Genomic DNA, 19064 nt, shown 5'->3' with positions numbered 1-19064 from the left:
CTTGCATCGTTTTAATTCCTTCCTAATGTCGCGTAACACCCTTAACTCAGTTGACATTGCAACCCCCCTCATATATACCTTGAATGCCTGCCAGAGAATAGCCTGCATGGTTACTGACCCTTCATTGTTCTCAAAGTAGGTATCTATATGTTGCGCCATACTGGGCCAGAAGACAGGGTCCATTAGGGTTGCAGCCTTTAATCGCCACTGTGGTCGCTGGGCCGTGCCACCTGGACTGCTCAATTAGAGCGAAACTGGGGAGTGATAGGACAGAGTTCTGGGCAACACGCTGCACTCGGTCACCCAATTTACTAACCTATGGGATGTCAGCCAGTAATCAATACGTGAAAGCATATCGTGTACCGATGAATAGAAAGTAAAAGCGCTTTGTGTGCCATGGAGTGTGCGCCACACATCTATTACTCCCAAATCCTCAATGTGTGCGTGTGTAATATGTCCTGAATTTGTTATGGATCTGGGTGTGGAGGATGTGCGATCTAACTGTACATCAATTATCGTATTGAAGACTCTGCCACAGATTACTGAAGCGGTGGGGTACCTGGCACATTTTTGGAATAAGGTATCATAAAACTCAGTCATCTAGATTCGGCCATATACGTTCATCAAGAGTACTTCCACACACCCTAACTTTCCATGAACTATCAAAAACCTGCCACATTGTCAAGCTCTGTCGCATAATGAGTAAATGGCAGTGACGGTGCACCAGGATCATGACCCTCCCCCCCCGTGCTCTAGTGGAGTAAGATGTTAAGTATCGCTGATCTCTCCAACTAGGGGCGACCTTATGTGCATGATGCTCTAGCAGGTGTGTTTCTTGTAAAAACAGAAGCTTGGCCCCACCTATTAACATATGCCATAACTGTACGCATCTTCATAGGGATACCCAAGCCCCACACGTTCCAACTCAGTAGCTTAACATCAGCTGGATTGTTTCCTGCCATCTTCTTTCACGTATCCCTGAACATTCCACACACCCCTGCACAAACTCCTGTCCAGACCGCAATATGTAATGTCTAACCTGTGCGTCAACAGTTTCACCCCAACACCCCTCCCAGCCCCTTTCCCCCCTCATAGTGCCCCAAACTTTGACTATGATCATCCCTCTACCTCTACCCCCTCCAACCCTGTCCTGCCCAACAAAAATGTGCACTCGCATTGGAGGCGACTGCTACCATGGTGAGTGGAGACCCCAGCACAGGTAATGTTCCGTCTCAGCTAGACTTGAACCATAAATGAAGGAATTTAAACAAACGTTACCATCAACACATCTTAATTTGCATAGTTACAGGTGGGATACACATATATTTAAAATGTTAAGTATCCTCCGACGCGTGCCTCTCCGGTAGGGTAATGTTGGCCTCTACAAATGATGCAGCCTCCTCAGGGAACGTAAAGAAGTCTTTTTCTTAAATTGTAGTCGCAGTCTAGCAGGATACAACATAGCTTAGGGAATTCTGCGCTCCCTAAGAAGCTTTTTAACCCCCACAAATGTGCGTCTCTCCTGCTTTACTGCAATTGTGTAATCCAGACATATATGGACCACGCTGGAGCCCATCTTCAGGTCCTGCTTCTCCCACTCAGTACTCAAAGCTAGATCTCTGTCTCTGTAGTTCATTAGGCCCGCAATTATTGGCCGGGGAATCCCACCCGGTTTAGGTTTCGCCATCAGCGCCCTGTGCACGCGCTCCACTACAAACATTTGATACCAACCAGTATCCCCCCAGCAGATCTTTCAGCAACTCCCCTACTGCTGTCTCCAAAGGGCCCTTCAGTGCATCCTCAGGTACTCTTTAAGATGCGAACATTGTTTCGTCTTGATCTTGCCTCCAAATCCTCACACTTCATCTTAATGCTGCCTAGATTTTTTGCCATGGTCGTCACTTTCCCTTGTAGTGCTGCTATGGCGTCCTCCGCTGTACTGATCCGCGTCTCTGATTCGTTGTGTAGCTTTTTCCAGCTGAGCCCGAATCATGGTAACATTGACAGTAATACCATCGAGCTTGTCGTTGATGGAGGTGAATCCCTGCTGCATGATGGCCATGACTCCCTGGAGGACGATGGATTGCTGTTGGCAATTCCTGGTTACTTGCTCCCTCGCATACTGTTTCTGCCTGCCTAGAGGTAGGTTTAGCAAATCTGTCCATCGTGCCACTCTCCTTGGGGCCAGCACCCTTGGGTATAGTGCTGCACCTTTTAGCCCTCCTTTATAACTTGCAGCTCGATGAGCGATACGTTACGAGGTAAGTCGAGTTGCAGTTCACCCAGCCAGAGCGGCCGTCAACTATGCCATGGGGCCAAAGCACAACCGTTCAGTCGGGTCTCCTCAAATGGTTACCAATCTTATTAATTCCTCCTCCTAGCAGGCCTCACAGTCACTGCACGCTCAAACTGCGCCCCAGCTGTTCCCTGGTGTGCGCTGTGGTCCTCAGTATTCGTCTCCACATTACATTGCAGCGGGCCGGCCACAGCGATGCCAGTTGGGGGGAGCAGATAAGCGGCTGGTCACACGGGTCGCGCTACCCCGCCCAATCCGCACCACCAAGTTGAAGTCAGACAGCCCCCACACCTCTGAGCAAAAAGAAAGCATTACCCACATAAGCAGAAGGGCCAACAACCCATACGCAGGGCAACAATGCGATGAGTCACCTTTACAACGGGCAACAATAATCAATTCCTGTCCCAGGCATGCAAATAAATGTCCTTTCTAGATTGCCGGCTCAGATCTTCTTATGCACAGTAACATGGAGGCAGCAGCTCACATCTTCCCCCACTCCTGTGACCTGGGCTCATAAGCCAGGGTATGATTGATATGTGGGGAGTAGCAGCAATGGAAGCAGTGGGGGGGGGGGAGACAGCGGTTCAACAGCGCGTCTAAACGCAGGAGAACGGGACCCAACCCACTTGCTCCTTCAGCCACCAGCAAGAGCACAAAGACGAAGAGTGCGCAGGCGCTTCATAGCAGCTGGGTTCAGTGCAGGTGAAAGCCTCTGCACGCATGGAAGAAGCTGTCTCCTCTTATCCGGGCTTACGCCCACTAGCCGCGTCCCTCAGGTGGCAGCGGAAGCCCGGCGACCACCACAGCCCACGCAGCTGCCGCCGCACAGCCCTGGGCACAAGTCGGGTCCTCCTCTGCTCGGTACCCTCCCCCACTCAACACAACGGCTGACACAGCCATAGCCCGCCGCGGATAACGGCAACACGGGAGGTGGGCCGACGGACACCTCCTCCACACTCACACCCCACCTAGTCTTTGTGGTTGCAGAGCTCCTCTCCGGATATCAGCTGCCGTCTTCACCCCAGCTGGGGGGAGTCCTGGCAATTAGTGGCTCGCCGTGACCACCACACAGCGCCTGGGCTTGTGGCTTGATTTTTCAGTCGGCACTGCAGGAATAAGTTTGCCCTTGGGGCAAGTTGTGCCCACACCTTTTATAATGCTTCTCAAGTATTTTGACGCAAAGCACGCTTCATTTCATGCCGATATTGTGCCAAGGATCTCAGCTGACTCACGGAACTCACACGATGGCTGCCATTCTGCCTATCGCGCAACAGTGCCCCTGGCGTCCCCCGGTTTGGGGTTCCCGTGGCTCTGCTCTCCACCTCAGTGCTTTGCATCTCCGGTCATAGCTTCCCAGAGGGATTCTCTCTGGCTTTTCAACTGTCATATATTTAAATTCCTGCATTCGAGAAGGGTGTTCTCCTGACCAATCAGATTCCTTCTAGAACTGGACTGTTCACTTCGGTTTACTGGTGTGATCTTTGTCCTCGCAGTCTACATTCTCGTCTGAGTACATTTCTTGAAATATAACGAGCCAATACTGGTTTGTTCTTTATTCTGCCTAAATGGAGTGGTTTTACCCAGCATCATATCATTCTAATCAGGGCAGATGGGAGGGAAATCTAACTCCTGAAAAGGGGTCAAAAGGTTTTCAACAGAGTTATACCGCGTCTCCTGAGGGTGATCGTCCCTAGTCCTATAAAGGGCTTCCCTTCCCAGGTGATAATCCCACTGTGCACCACCCCAAGGGGATTATTGTACTGTGGACGCACTGCTCTGGCCCCCTGGGAAAGGCCCTCCCCAGGGGAGAAGGGCCGATATCCTCAGATTGGTCATATATCTTTCAAGATGTTCCACATTCCCATCATATATTGCTTTCCCGGGGATTCAAGATCTGTTCAACTTTATGACACGTTAGAATACCTAAGAAGCCTCTAATATGTAGGGAAAGGTTGATGAGAGGAGGATTTCAAAAATTTTATGTGGGTGTTCTACACCGAGAAGTAAATCCCAGGTTGGTTGCCCTAAACCTAGCTTAGTGGCTTTCTCTTAAATACACTGAAAATAGCCGATTAAGGCCTTTACAACCTTTTTCCAGTAAAGTTCCGGTCCTAACACACATTATATGCCTCTGCCTATAAGAAATTGATTTTTACAGACAGCGGAACTAATCTATAGCATGTGTCAGTAATTCTTGGAAAAGGCTATTGAAGGGAAGGGATTGGCCAAGAGACTGAGACCTTCTATGGTAGTCTTCGGGAACAATGATTCATAAATGCATACTATACTGAAGAGTATACATTAGATCAGAGTCTAAAATGACGGTATAGTGCAGACAGGGATATGGCAAACTGTATTACGAATGGGTGAACACTGGTTGTTGATTTCAGAATGCTAGAGACACAATTACAATATTTGCATAGCATAAGAGAACAAGCTTAACCTACCAGGACTTGGGCTCTCCAAAATGAAGGTAGTTGATGCTATAAAGATCCATGTCTTCTGTGTGCCAAGCAAATGTTGTTTTCCACATACCAAAATATAGGTATGGCGTATTTACTCCCTCAATGGAAATTCCACAGTCTTCCCCAACCACATCCAAAATTGTGTTAAGGTGAGAAATGTTCCATTCGTTAATATCCTAAAAAATAGACAAAAAAAGGAAAAAAAACACAAGCATGCATTTTAATATTTTAATATATACATATAATATATTGCTGCCAGAAGCAACCATTAGAACAATAACTATGTTAAATAGGTTGTTGCTCAACATGCGGATTGCATTTCATATATGCTTAGGTGACCTGCATTTCTGTTCTTCCTGATTAAAGATGGCAGTCATAAGAAAGCAGGCCCTACCTCACGATGGTTGCAGTCCCAAGGGCTTGCTGTCTTTCAGAGTTCCAGTGAAGGAGACACTTACATTGCATTCACAATCCAGTGTGAGGCCAGTGATGGAGGAGTCTCAAAGTAACACACTAGAGTTCATTGAGTCTTAAAAGTGCTAGAGGCTGAAAAGGAAACATGGAAAAAGGAGGGGAGGAGGGAGCAGGTGAGAGGGCAGAAAAAGTAAAATGTAAAAGGCAAACGCGGTGGGGCCGAGCGGAGGACCGATGTAGTTGCATGTCCCTGTAGCTCTTAGGCCAGTGCAGCCCCGAAAAACCCAGAGAAGGTGGACCCCCGGCATCAGTGTTGAACCCAGGGGATTACAGTGAGACTGAATGACTCCGGAACCCCCCCTCGGAGGGCACTGGAGGTCCCTAACTAGCAGATTGGATGCCAATCAGTGGGGTGAGCCTGCTGTAAGGGTGCAGAAGAAGTCAACTGACCAGGATGCGTCATGGTGGTTAGCAAAGACGTTCATTAAATTAAAAAACCTAGCTATACCTAACTCTAATAGGGGTTTCCCTGCCTCAAACTAAAAACTAAAGGGGATGTCAGAATGTCCATAACTAAAGAAACCACCGTCCTAAATCAAAACCTTACCTTTATTGCTTACACTATAACAGAAGAGTCTTAATCAAAAGTAAAGTTCTCTCGGAAGGAGAATTACTCCCTTCTCCTGGTGTTTTTAAAAGAAAATCTCTTCAGTACTCCAATCAATATGAGGGGTAATGACTCCCTTCCCCATGTCTTGTTTACACCCAGTTCCAGACGTGGCCCGGAGGAATGACTCCTTTCCTCAGGCTACTCAGTTAATATTCAAGCTGGATCCAGGGAGAATGACTCGCTTAACCTGGATAAAGGTTTCACCAAAGTTGCAAATGTGTCCAGGAGAACGACTCCCTCCTCCTGGATACTTGTTTGTATCCCAGACCCTGTTCGCTCCCCCTTTCTCATCAGGCCCATTTGGTTCACTCTCCTGCCAAGTACTGCCACAAGGAGGATAACTGATGTGCTGATATCAGTTACTTTATTTTGGGTCCTAGAGCCTGGTTTCTATTCTTTTTTCAAGCCCACTTGGTTCACTCCCCTGATAACTACTTCCACGAGGAAGATGACTCGTATCAACATAGGCTTCACCTCTGTTCGGGATCCAGAACCTTGGTTCTCTTCCCTTATATCTAGGCCCACTTGGTTGACTCTCTTCCCAAGTACTTCCACAAGGAAGATACTTCTTACTATAGATTTCAGCTTGATTCGAGTCCCAGACCCTTTGTTGTCTTCTGTTCTCGCTAGGCCCAATTGGGTGACTTTCTTCCCAAGTACTGCCACAAGGAAGATGCTTCTTATCTTTCTCCCTGTGTGGTTTGCCTCTCTACCACACCTCTAAGCCCCTACTGGACCCCACGGTGCGGCAGTTACCTTTGTTAGCTCCGGGACTCTGGGACAGTTTTTCTTGGGTACCTGTGACTTCCCACCAGGATGCGCGGATGTCTCTGGCTTCTGCTGCTCTCGCTCCACGTACCTTTTTCCTGGTCTCTTCACCAGCGGTGTGAGTGCTGTAACTGGACCGCTCAATCCACCTCCAAGAGGTTGCACCACCATCTGCAGGCTCCAATCATGTCCTTGACCTGCTCCATACCACCAGGTGAGGGAATCTCGTTGTCGGCCTCTTGCCTTTGGGAGCAGACTGCTCTCAGCTTTCCCACCACATCCCCCGTGTCTCCTTCGAAATTCCCGGGTTGGACTCTCATTCGTGGTGGTCTGCGGCTCTCTTTGTCGAAGTCTTTGTCAGTGTTTATGAATTCCTCAGGACGACTCCCTTGCAGATGTCTATACCGTTCCTGTGCCTTCTGTGAGCCCCTCTTCATGGCTCTTGGTGGCAACCTCATCTCAGTACTGGCCTTGCTGGTAGTCTTCATGCCAGTGTGCAAAATTTGAAGTCTGAAGCTACTAGCCACACATAAAATTCACTCACCCACATTTGAGAACGAAGGGCTCTGGCATGACAAGGTGATGAAAGTGACTGCACACCAAAACTTGAGCACTAATGTATAGGTACACCTCTACACCCACAACCATGAAAGTTGGTAAAGCCACCAGTATTGGCCGTTGCTGCTTGCCATTTTAACTCTTCCATATGCCTTCATATTGATCAAATTAGTAGTAAACCAGAAATATAGGTCAGCAAGATAATCGCACGCATCAATCATGGAGCCAGCCTGCATGCCACAAGGAAGTACAGACTCAGCCGTTCATTCTTCTGAGGTTGATAATTTGAGCACAAATAAATTGCCTAACAATACCAACTATAACTAAAGTGCTTAGTTAGAAGCAGTATTAATCTGACACTAAGCGCGATGTAAACAGTGATATTATCTTGTTCTTAGTACACATTGACATTGTAAGGCAAATTGACAGGATCGGTATTCATTGTGCCACTTCCATGTAAACTTCATTCTGTATGAAAGAAATTAAATCGTGAGGACATTGCATCCCTAACTGCTCTCTCATTTTTGAGGCGGTATACATGTAGGTCAGCATAGTTTATAGATTACTGCTTTAAATGCAAACATTTTAGGTTGATGACCGGCTCCCATAAAGGGGCAGTGAATACAAAGTTATTCTGCAATAATGAGATGTTTGTTCTAAATGGCTTATTGGGAAGGAGAGAGGGTCTTCCCACCCCCCTTGGCGATACGGAACAAGAACTAGACGCTAATACAGGGCATTCAGGGAGCAGGATGGTGCACATAAAGGGTGGTGCGCGATCACCTTAGTGCATGTATTATAAGCTATATGGTAGACGCTTGTGTGAACACCATCTTGGCAAGCAGCAGCCATCTTAGTAGTTGCGCCCAAGTGCAGCAAACAGCACTTTGTGTATTAGTAGTAGGCCCCTTGCATGAGCCTGAACACCACTGCCATTCTCGCCAGGTCTCAGAAATCCACAACCCCCTCTATTGTTTGGAGAGTTACAGGCCCTCTCTCCCGGGGAAGGACGAACCCTGCAAGGTAATGAGAAGGGAGCAGAGCCCCCATTGGCAGTACCATCCCACGAAGCAGATAGCAAGGCCCTTCTGCAACCAACCATTCCCACATGAGAAATACAGCCTTGCCATGCTTTCATCCCATGACACAGTACCATCCTAACCCAGACCACCGACCATAAAACATTTACACCCCTCGATCAATCACTAAAATCAGAAGGCAAGGCTATTGCGCCATCAAGAATGGGTCACATGATTTGTGCAGTGAGGTGCAGGGTGGAATCAGAATTATAGCTCAAAATGAAGGTGGAGGACCTAGCAAGTTGCTGATCAGTCTTGGGACGAGTGAAGTGTGAGTGAGTTAGTGTGACCTTGGTTCTCCCCCAAGCCCATCCCTTTATCTGCCAGGTGCATTGTTACAATCGTGAGAATAACATTTTGTGTTAGAGTAGCTAATTCATTGTTAGGTCAGCTCACCGTGGATGACGAGCCCAGCAGCAACCACATGAACAGAGATGGACAGATGAAGATGGATCAATGGCCTGGCATCCCGTCTGGAGCAGGCCCTACATCTATAAGCCTTCGCCAATCCGTATTGTACTGTATAGTATAACGTCATTAGTGACGTTTTTTGTGCTTATAATGTACTACACAGGCCAATGGACCTCAGAACATTCCGTGGCAGCAGAGTTCTTTGAGGATGCATTCCTATTTTTGTAGAAATAAATGTGTTATTCTTACAAGAGTGTCTTTGGCCTTTTTACCCAGCGGGATGTATTTTTGCTGGTGTGAGCCTGCAGGGGCGTGCCTTCAAGATTTGGCCAAGATTAGTCTGCAGAATAGTATGTGCCTTTTGAGAGCAACATCAAGTTTATAAAACGTTTTGAGTACCCGTTATTAAAATAGTATATTTTTAGGTAATCTCTCCCAAGACGATTTGGCTACAATATAGATTTCCTTTTTTTTTTAACCCAGAAACTGCACTTGATGGTTTTTCCCCTTTGTGCTGCGTTGGTTTGTCCGTGGGCTGATTAAGCCACAGAGGATCAGCGGCTCTGTGAAGGAAGAGGAAACTTGGGGAGATGGTGCTTTTATAAGGTTAGGAGTAAAGTGGAGGGGCAGAGAAAAGGGAAGAAAAAAATTGCAAGATAAAGAGGTTGCAGGTTACATACTGCAGCCCTGATAGTCTGGCTGGGGGGGCAGAGTGCAGCAAAGGGGCAAAGTGAGGTACTGGCCCATACAACATCTCATTCCCGTTCAGTTGTGCCTGAGAGCTTCTCTGGCTATCAGATAATAGTACCAGTGTTCGTGAAGGAAAAATAACCCCAGAATAAAGGTGCTTTTGAGGAGACCCTATTGCCCAGCCACTACCCTGCATGCATTCTGACTGCTTATTCCCCATGCAAGACACTACTACCCCTTGGTGCCCCCGTCTTCAGGTTGCTATCCACTGCCACTTCCCATTCCTCCTATGAGCTGGGAGAAACCAGAAGGTGTCTCGCTCACTAGTAACCGGGGATCTGTAATCCAGGTGGCCAGGACACGGCCATTGCTTTTGGATCCAGTTCCTGGGAGAGGACCAGTGCGGGAGGATCACCTGGGTGAGGGGTTCTCAGGGAGTGGGACACCAGATGGCGAGATGCAGGATCCCTCTCTTTCCTGCAACACCTTTACCCCATCCTATCAGATAGGATACATAGGAACTCTACCCCCGTCCCCTTTTCCTGCACAAACACTTACACACGGACAGCCTGCTCTGGGAGAAAACAGACTAACACCTGAGCAGTATACCTGACGTGTCCCAATACAATGGTCAGGCGATGTTAGGCAATTACTGACCATCACTCACAAAGGAGCTCATGTGAGCACACGCAGATACCTCCAATCTTGGAAGAGATGTGATGTTTCTACCTCCGTAAGTCCCAGAACATAATCTCTGAGCGAGTGGCAGCTGCTTTCCTGCTGATTTGAGGTATGACTGCAGAAGGGTTGCTGCACTCCCGCCTGCTGTTCCACTGACCTGTGATGAAAAGCATTCCCAGTGCCTCATATTTAAAACCGACACCAAGACACATTGCACTTTCCGGGCAGAGTGTGTGCGTGGTTTTTCAGGCGCATTGTTTGATGGGGATGCCGTTTACAATGCTCCTCTTTCAGAATAAAGTGACAATGTGATTATTTTATAGAGCGCCGCCCTTTCACCTTCAGATCATGAGAGGAGTATTGCCTTACCATCCCGTGTCCTGCGGTTGAAGGAGCACTTCAACAGGAAGGAATCTCAGCATGAAGTTCAGGCATCTGAAGTGCGGATTAGGTTCATAGCCACGCCCCGACACCCACAACATGAAATCAAGTGAATTTGCCTTCAGTGGTTTGAATTGGCTGGAGAGAACTCAATTTCTTTAACTGGTGGGGATTGATAGGGTTTGCGGTGCAGGCATGCTCATACCATGCAGTAGCGTCAATTAGCCACTACTGTTCCCAGGCTAATCTCTTTAATTATCAATGGGCTCCAAGCACACACAGTGCAAGTGGAGATCAGCTCGCATAATCCCAATTCCTTACTCGCCCAACCTAATTATTACTCGCCAATTGCGAGTGCAAATTTTTCAGCCTGTTCATGCTATGGATGATCTTTTTCGTGTCAGTACTGCGGTTAGTCATACTATCTGTATTGTTAGCAATCTTCTTCACCTCAGTAGAAATAACTGGTATAATGTTACAATAACAAATAAAAGTGCTATGAAGGAGGGGCATTGGTGGAAATGTGGCAACGGGCTTGAGGGTGTTAGGGGGTTAGGTTTGAGGTGTTGTGCCGACTTTTACCAAGATGGTCGTTATTATGCCCAGGAGGGGAGTGCCTCCCCAAGAGGCATTAAACCATCCCTAAGGGTAATATTGGGTAGCAGCTTCACCTCCAATGCCTCACGAAAAGGGCCTCTCCCCTGGGGAGCAATGACACCTAGTGAATCGTCACACTGTCCACCGGAGGGGCAAGAGTTGAGCAGACGAATGTGGCGACTCAGGAGCAGTGAGCAGCCGAAGGGAGATGCGTGGATTGGCGCCCATCCCCTTTTGAACTTCAAATATGCATGGAACCATCCAAGGAGGACGGCCCTGAGGTAGGCGATCCCTGAGCAAGGGTCACCAGAGCGGAGGAGCGATGCACAGCAGCAAATCCCGAGCGCAGAAAAGGGGGGCAGAGCAGACTGGCGCTTGGCCTTCCAGCAGGGGTATCCAAGACCGGTGACCACCGAAGTGGAGGAGTGGAGCACAGCAGAAACTCCAGAGCAGGGAACAAGCGGAGGGGGCAGAGCAGACTGGCGCTCAACCCTGCAATGGCTAGAGGGCCCTGGAGCAACTTGGAGAGGTAGATTGAAAAGCTGAGGAGGTAGCGGGGGAGGCCTACATAACGAGGAGTCTAAGCTGAAGGAGGGGGCAAGGGAACGTGATAGGCGTGGCTGCGGGCCGGGAGAGCTTGGGGTGAGTGGCTGACATCAGAGCAGGCAGTGGTGGTCCCCTCCTGCCCACCTACTCCCCCCCCTTTGTGCTGTGAGCAAAGAAGGAAGAAGTGGACAGTAAGGAGGTTGGTGGGGAACCCTCCTGGTGCAGAGGAGCCTGGCAGGACTGTTCTGGTGACTAGGAGTCAGGGCTATGATCGTATATGAACCGGACTAAGTGCATGTCTAGGACTAAGACCATTTCGGCCCAGAGACAGCCGACTATGGAAAACCCACTCCCCAAGATGGTGAAACATGCACTTAAAAATAAAGCTGCATTAGCGGGACATCAAAACGCTCATTCAGGCACAACAGGCTCCATAGGAAAAAGCTCTGCAAGTGACAGTACAAGTTCACACCCAGTACCTGACTGGCAAAATGTGGGACACCCATTGCTACCAAGCAGGACTTGCATTCCTTCCTGGCAGAATTGCCTAGGGATATACCTTACAGCCAGGACCCTCGATGAGGGACTCAATTCTGTTGGTGACCGATTTAGCCCCAAGCAGGGGAACCTCAGGTTTAACCCTGGTTTTATAGCCACCTCGAGAGGGGCCTCGAGCCAAGACTCAGTACAGTTAGCTCCAGATGGAGAAGCCTCAGGGCGAACCCTGGTATCCAAAGCCACAGCTGAACCTGGGTCAGCATTAGCCCCAAATGAGGAACCTTGGAAGAAGATCCGGTATTGGGAGACTGCTGCAGGGCCCTTCAGAGGTGTTTCCGGTGTGTCTCGCTGAGCCGAGACCAAAAGGAGTACCCGAATCTGAAGTGCTCTGCTCCCACGGAGAACCACAGATATTTCATATGCGGGCTCCAATTCAGAAAGTGCATATACGCATTCTGAGCCAATCGCCCTTCCCAAGAGAGGACTTTATTTGGCAGGGCGTGATCAACTTGAATTTCTCTCGGAAAGACCAAAGATAGTGCACAGGCCAGCCTGGTTGAGCACTGTGAAAGCACAGTAGTACTAGCCCCTCCCTTGCTCCATGAGGGGGGAACAGGTTCCACCGCTCTGAGGTATAGAAGTTTCTGTACTTCTGCTCTGAGGGAGGGCATCCCGGTTTGAAGGGTGGGGTAGGAGGAAGGGACAAGCGAAAACCCGTCTAAATGATGGACAAGCTCCACCAGAATTCGATGATGGTTTGCCACGCCTCCAGATGAGACGAGATTCGTCCTCCCATCGAACCATGCACAAGTGTAGTGTGACCGACAAAAAATATAATTTGGTGATTTGTCGGGAGGGAGATTACCTGTCCTTGTAGAGGCGGCTGATGGCAGAGAGAAAAACCAACCACCTTGCTGTTGCCGCTCAAGGATCTTTAGTCAACATCTTCGAACCAGTTTCAAATTTAGCCTCCAATGGAGGAACCTCGGACAAGCCGGTACCAGAGGGAAAGCTGTCCGTGACACTCCTGTTTGCCCCCTCGACAGAACCGGTACCACCACGACCCTGAGCGTGGGACGGTTGAGGAAAATACCTCTCCGACAAGACCCTCTGAGAAGGCCTCTCAGATTTGTCGATAAAGACTTTAGCCTCCACAAGAGAAACCTCAGGTTTCAACCTGGTATGTAAAGCTCCCTTAAAAGGGGCCTCGAGTCGGGACTCGGTACAGACTTTAGCCTCCACAAGAGGAACCTCAGGTTTCAACCTGGTTACAGCGGGGAAAGCTCCAGAAACGGAGACCTCAGGGTGAACCCTGGTATCCCAGCACCCAGCCGAACGGGACTTAACTTTAGCACCGCAATGGTGAACCTCGGAACAATGTCCAGTACTGGCAGGTCCATCAGAACGCTCGGAGGAATCTCCGGTAGGCCTTTTAGGCCCTTGGGGCACCACAGGGGAAACCCTGGTGACAGAGCTACAAGAAAGGCCCTTAAAGTACTCCCTCATTGGGTCAGAGTGCATAAGTCTCTGAAACGTCCCGAAAAGGGCATCTTCTGACGAACGTAATGAGGATGGCTGCCAGGAAGCAAGACCGTATGCGGTAGTGGCATCCGAGCACACCAGTCCAAAGAAGGGCGGAACGGATTCCAGCTGACCTGTGGAAACAGTTATTCACCAAGAAGAAGGTTGCCAGCACCCGCAGTCAATAGCGTGGGTGTAAGGGAAGAATCCAAAATGGCTGCCGTAGACCACAAGGGAAGGGCCTCCATTTTGTTCACACCTGAAGAGAACTGCGTCACATGTGTGGATGAGGTAGGTATCTCCACAGGATGGTCAGGGGACTTGATCGAAACTTTAGCCTTGATACAAGGATCCTCGGCAGAGCCGGTACTATGGGGACTGGGATGTTTACTGGACATCCTGAAGCGGGCCCCTTGAATTAGCATCCAAGAGAGGAACCTTGGCAAAGCCAGAAACAGAGGAGAAACGGTCAGCGATCTCTCCCTGTGCCCCCTCAACAGAACTGGTATCACCGCAAGCACGGGAATGTTGAGGAATCCAACTCACAGACAAGACCTTAATGGGTCCCTCAGTTATGTCAGTACACACCTTAGCCTCGATGAGAGGAACCTCGGAACTGAGTCTGGTCTGTATAGCTCCCCAATAGGGGCCTCGAACCATGGTTCAGTACAGAAAGCCTCAACAGAGGCCTCAGGGCGCACCCCAGTGTCTGTATGGGAAGCTGCAAACAAGGAGACCTCGGAGTGAACTCCGGTACCCAAAGCCTCAGCGTGACTGGGCTGGCTATTAGCACCTGATTGTTGAACCTCGGATCGTGATCTGGTTTCGGCAGGCCCCTCGCAGGAACCCTCAGAGAAAACCCTGGTATGCCTATTAGGCCTGCGAGCCACCTCAGGGGAAAACCTGGTAGCAGAGCTATTGAAGCCCCTCCCGGACCTGGAGGACCACGGGAAGGAGTCTGTTAGGCAGACTCCCGTGCAGTGCCCTTAGGGACCACTACACACAATTAAGAGTACAGGTGGCAATACAAGTTTTACCTTTGGTACAAGCCTGTACTACTAGGTCAAAGTGGTAGCAGTAGCGGAGCAACCAGGCTTATCTCAAGAGTATATGAGCAGTAGCAGAGATTACACAAAGGGACCACAATTACTGTGACTCAAGCAAACACAGACTCAAGGTGTCAGGTAAAAAATATAAGTACATTTATTTTTAAACCATCTGTTATAAATACAACACTTCTATTAAATTCAAAACCACATGTAAAATACACTACAACCAACCAATTCACTTTGGCACACTCTAACTCAAGGTAAGTATCCTATGTTTTAACGAACCGGTGTTATGAGCAAAAAGACGTTACCGGGAAAACACTTGCAATCACTTTTTGACAGTAATGACAGTTCGGTCTTACTAAAGAAACGCGTATCTGCGGCACAAAATATTTCCCGGGGCAAAAACACACTTGCACCTGAGTTAACCAGAGAGAGTTGGGGACAAAAATCATAGGAAATACTTTTGTCAAGGCAGAGAGAATCAGAGAACACTATTGGACGGAAATTCGAAAGTCAATAGGCCGCAGCCAGTGTCAAGTGGAACCGGGTTCCTGTTGTCGAGGATCACACAGTCAGATAGTTCAAGATTCAACGTTGCCAGGAGTACTTAGATATTGTCAGCAGAGGAAGCAAAAGTTATAAGAAGGAGGGAAGACAAGGGCAAGCCTTGAAGATGAAGAAAAGGGATTCACCCTGATTCCTCAAGCAGGACACAGTACTTTATTCAATGAAGAAGCTGGTGCCACGGCACTTGTTCCTGTTCGTTTCCTGCAGACCCACGGTTCCTGGAGCTTCGGTGCGAAGGAGGACGTCTGGAGGGGTCTGCACCACACAGGGATGAAGCCGGCAGCAGCGACAGTGAATAAAAGGTGCGCTTCTTAAAAACAGGAGAGGTTCTTCAGATGGCTATCCGGACCACTACAGCAATGTGCAGCGATTTCGACCAAGGAGAGGGTCCACTGGCTGTGGAAGATGAGCTGGTTATCCCCACCAGGCTCAAGGGAAGAAGACTCCGGACTGGATCTTCTCTAGTCGTCGAAGGGTAGATAGCTCAGAACTGCAGCAGGGCTTCACCGGGACAGGGTAGTTGCAGCAGCCGTCTTCTTCCCGCTTCTCTTCGGTTCCTTGTAGTTCCAGTGGCGACTGACTTCTAGCCCAAGAGATCTAACTTTTATGCGCAAAAACCACATTCACACAGCCTGGCTGTCAATCACGCAGCAGGGGGATCGTCCAGCCCCTACAACCACCTCAGCCAATTATGGCAAAGTGAGACTTGGGTTTCCTAGGATACCCTGTGCAGGGGGTGACTACACCCCCCCTCACATTCAGTCCACCTAGACACCCAGGCGCCTGGAGGAGGGCTTCTGAGCAGAAGCCCGCCAAAAGACGGTGAACAAAGAAGGCAAACCTGGTTTGCCGCGCAAAGTAACCACACAAGAAGGACTTACAAAAAGAAATGGCGTATAAACCTGACCGAAGCCAAAAGAAAAAGTATTTGGTCAAGCGGGTTTAAGTTAGAGGCTAATATAATAGCCTAAAGCAATACCACGTTTATATAATATAATCGCGGTAGAAAAGTTAGGGTAGATACCACTGCCACCAGCCAAGTCTAAATGTTAAAGGAGCAAAACAATGCTCTAGGAGGTACAGATACAAAGGGATATGAAGTAACCCTTTCCAGTACTCCATGTAAGATGGGATGTACTGGATCTGTGGTTAAATGACTAAGTAAAGTTAACGGCAACTTTACCCTTTTCTGGGGGACTGTAGTCAGCCTCAGAAATGGAGTCGATGGGAAGTCTACGAGACAACCCCGTGTCACTGCACTGAAGGTGCTGTGTAACACACAAAAGAAGGGGACTACTGAAGTGGTGTGCTTCAGAGCCCACAATTACAAAAACAGGTAAAATACACATGGCAAACCAAGGGTAAGAGTGGGGGAAAAGCTCACACTCTTACCAAGTGAAAAAGAATAAACTCCAGAAGTCCAGCAAAGCTGCTGGGGGACTCACTAGGTGAGGGAAATTAGCCATAAAATGAGAATGCTCGATTTGGCCACCAGGGGGCGCGCGGACCATGTCGTGCTCCGCTTGAACTTGCGTCACAACGGTCCCATAGTAGGTCTGAGCCCCCGCTTTGAGGACCCCCCATGGCTCACATCAGGCACGGAGCTCTATGAACGTCCCCCCCACCAGTGGCAAAAATCCCGGAACGAATCGGTGGAGATTTTGCTTCAAAACGACCAACTAAGGCGGCCCTCGTCCCCACGCCTGAATCCAAGCTTCACGCACAACTCGAGTCCCGCCCAGCCGGAGCTCCGCTACAGTCCTACATCGAACCGGGAGCGGCCTCGCACAGCAAAGGAGTGCTGAGGCGCAGAGTGGAACTGGCACCCCCCCCCCGCGAACATCAACCTCGACCCCGGACCGACAGTGGGGGCCTCGGGGCTCTGGCTCGCCACTAGAACGGAAGGACACACTCGCGGCCCTGAACACACGTCCGGCCTGCCAAAGTAATACGGCATTGAAGCGCGGCGGAGCCCTGGACCCCCCAGACGCCCGGCACAGAGCAAGACAGCCACAACCGCGAGTAGAGTACATAATTCCCCCTGAGAACTGGAGCCCCGATGGGGATCTGACTCTCAAACTATGTGGATCGTATCGCCCCATATCGCTCCTCAATACTGATGCCAAGATATACGCAAGAGTCATAGCAGCCCGTATAGAAGTCCACTTACCACGATTGGTGAACCAAGACCAGGTGGGTTTTGTAATGGGAAGACAAGGTGCTGACACTATGAGGAAAATGCTCTATCTGATTCATGAGGCTCGGAACATGCCGGGGGACCCAACCCTTCTGTCTTTGGACACTGAGAAAGCCTTTGACAGGGTGGACTGGGACTTCCTGGAAAAGGTCCTCGTCGAGGTAGGCCTCGGCCCAAAGCTGCGCCTTGCCATAAAAGCACTCTACGCATCCCAGCGAACATCAGTCTCAGTCAACAGAGGCTACTCCAGATGGTTCCCCCTGGAAAGAGAAAAAAGGGAGGGATGCCCGCTGTCTGCCATTTTGTTTGTCCTGTCTCTCGAACTCCTAGCGCAGCGACTGAGACTAGACACCAGCGTCCGGGGGATCAGGGTGGGAGATAAGGAGTATAAACTAGGCCTCTACGCCGATGACATACTGTTACATCTCACTCACCCACTTCAATTCATCCGGCAAGCTCTGAATATCATTGAGGAATATGGGCAGATGGCGGGCCTGAAAATCAACACAGGGAAATCAATCCTCCTCCCGCTCGACAAAAGCAGAGACAATAGGTGGAGAGATTGACCCCACTGGGAATGAAAGTGAGCCTGACCACCCTGCGATACTTGAGCATCAACGTTACACAAGACCTCGACACCCTGTATGATACCAACTTCCCCCCCATGTTACTGACACTGCGAAACTATATGGCAAAGTGGGCTAAACTTACGATTTCATGGATGGGACGCCTAAACGCCATCAAAATGGTGATTCTCCCCAAAATCGTGTACCTGTTTCAGATGCTCGCCATAAGGATACCCAAAGAAATCTTCACTGAAATAACGAAATCCATGATGGCTTTCCTATGGCAAGGCAAAAAACCAAGAGTCCCCAAATCCCTTCTTCACCTCAAGAAAGACGACGCGGGAGTGGGTCTTCCCAATCTGGAAGCATATTACAAAGCAGCCCAGCTACGCATAATAATCCCACACCTGAGACAGCAAGTGGATTTACACTGGATAGCCTTGGACAATTTCCACCTCCGCCCGTACACTGGTGGTGAATGGCTATGGGTCCCGGGACCCCAAATGCAGCACAGCATCCTAAATCATCCAATACTCGGAACCATCTGGGCAATTTGGAAACAGAATAAAAGCATAAAAGGGATCATGACCTGGCCTTCCCCTCTAGGACATATCTGGGTCCCAGGGATACGTGATGACATATCTGAACCGCTAAGCTACCAGTCCGGGTATGAAGCAGGCCTGGAACGAGCGGGACAATTGTGGCCAAACAAGACCTTCATAACTATACAAGAACTTGAGGACGCACTTCACATAGGCCCGCTGTCCGTCTTTCAATACCTAAAGTTGATGGGAGTGATGTCTCGCGAGAAATGGAAAGACCAACTACAGAGGGACCTCACGCCCTTTGAAAAAATACTGGACACCTTCGTGGGTTCTAGAGGCCTGATAAGCTCCATGTACAATGCTCTGATAACGACGGACATAGCTCCCTCAACCAAATTGAGGAACAGATGGGAAGCTGATTTGGGTGGACCTCTCCAGGATGAGATGTGGCTGCGCATATGTAGACAGACGGCCAAATCATCAATTTCGTGCCAATATAAGCTCCACGCAATTAAACTCCTATATAGGTGGCAGTACGACCCGCTTAGACTGGCAAAAATGT

General features: G+C 49.3%; 1 protein-coding gene across 5 annotated transcripts in view; it reads right to left on the bottom strand.

Annotated features, from left to right (window-relative positions):
• KDM4C (lysine demethylase 4C) overlaps positions 1-19064 on the bottom strand; it is a 3084728-nt gene that overhangs the window by 2356643 nt on the left and 709021 nt on the right. For all 5 annotated transcript variants that reach the window (XM_069625930.1, XM_069625928.1, XM_069625929.1 and 2 more), the window contains one exon: positions 4744-4937. In XM_069625930.1, coding sequence (XP_069482031.1) covers positions 4744-4937 — 194 coding nt within the window. The remainder of the gene's footprint in view (positions 1-4743; positions 4938-19064) is intronic.

This window comes from Ambystoma mexicanum, chromosome 6p (genome assembly GCF_040938575.1).
Source record: "Ambystoma mexicanum isolate Mex_15411 chromosome 6p, UKY_AmexF1_1, whole genome shotgun sequence".
Classification (NCBI taxonomy): domain Eukaryota; kingdom Metazoa; phylum Chordata; class Amphibia; order Caudata; family Ambystomatidae; genus Ambystoma; species Ambystoma mexicanum.
The sequence above is the reverse complement of the archived record's forward strand: the minus strand, read 5'-3'. Positions and strand labels throughout refer to the sequence as shown.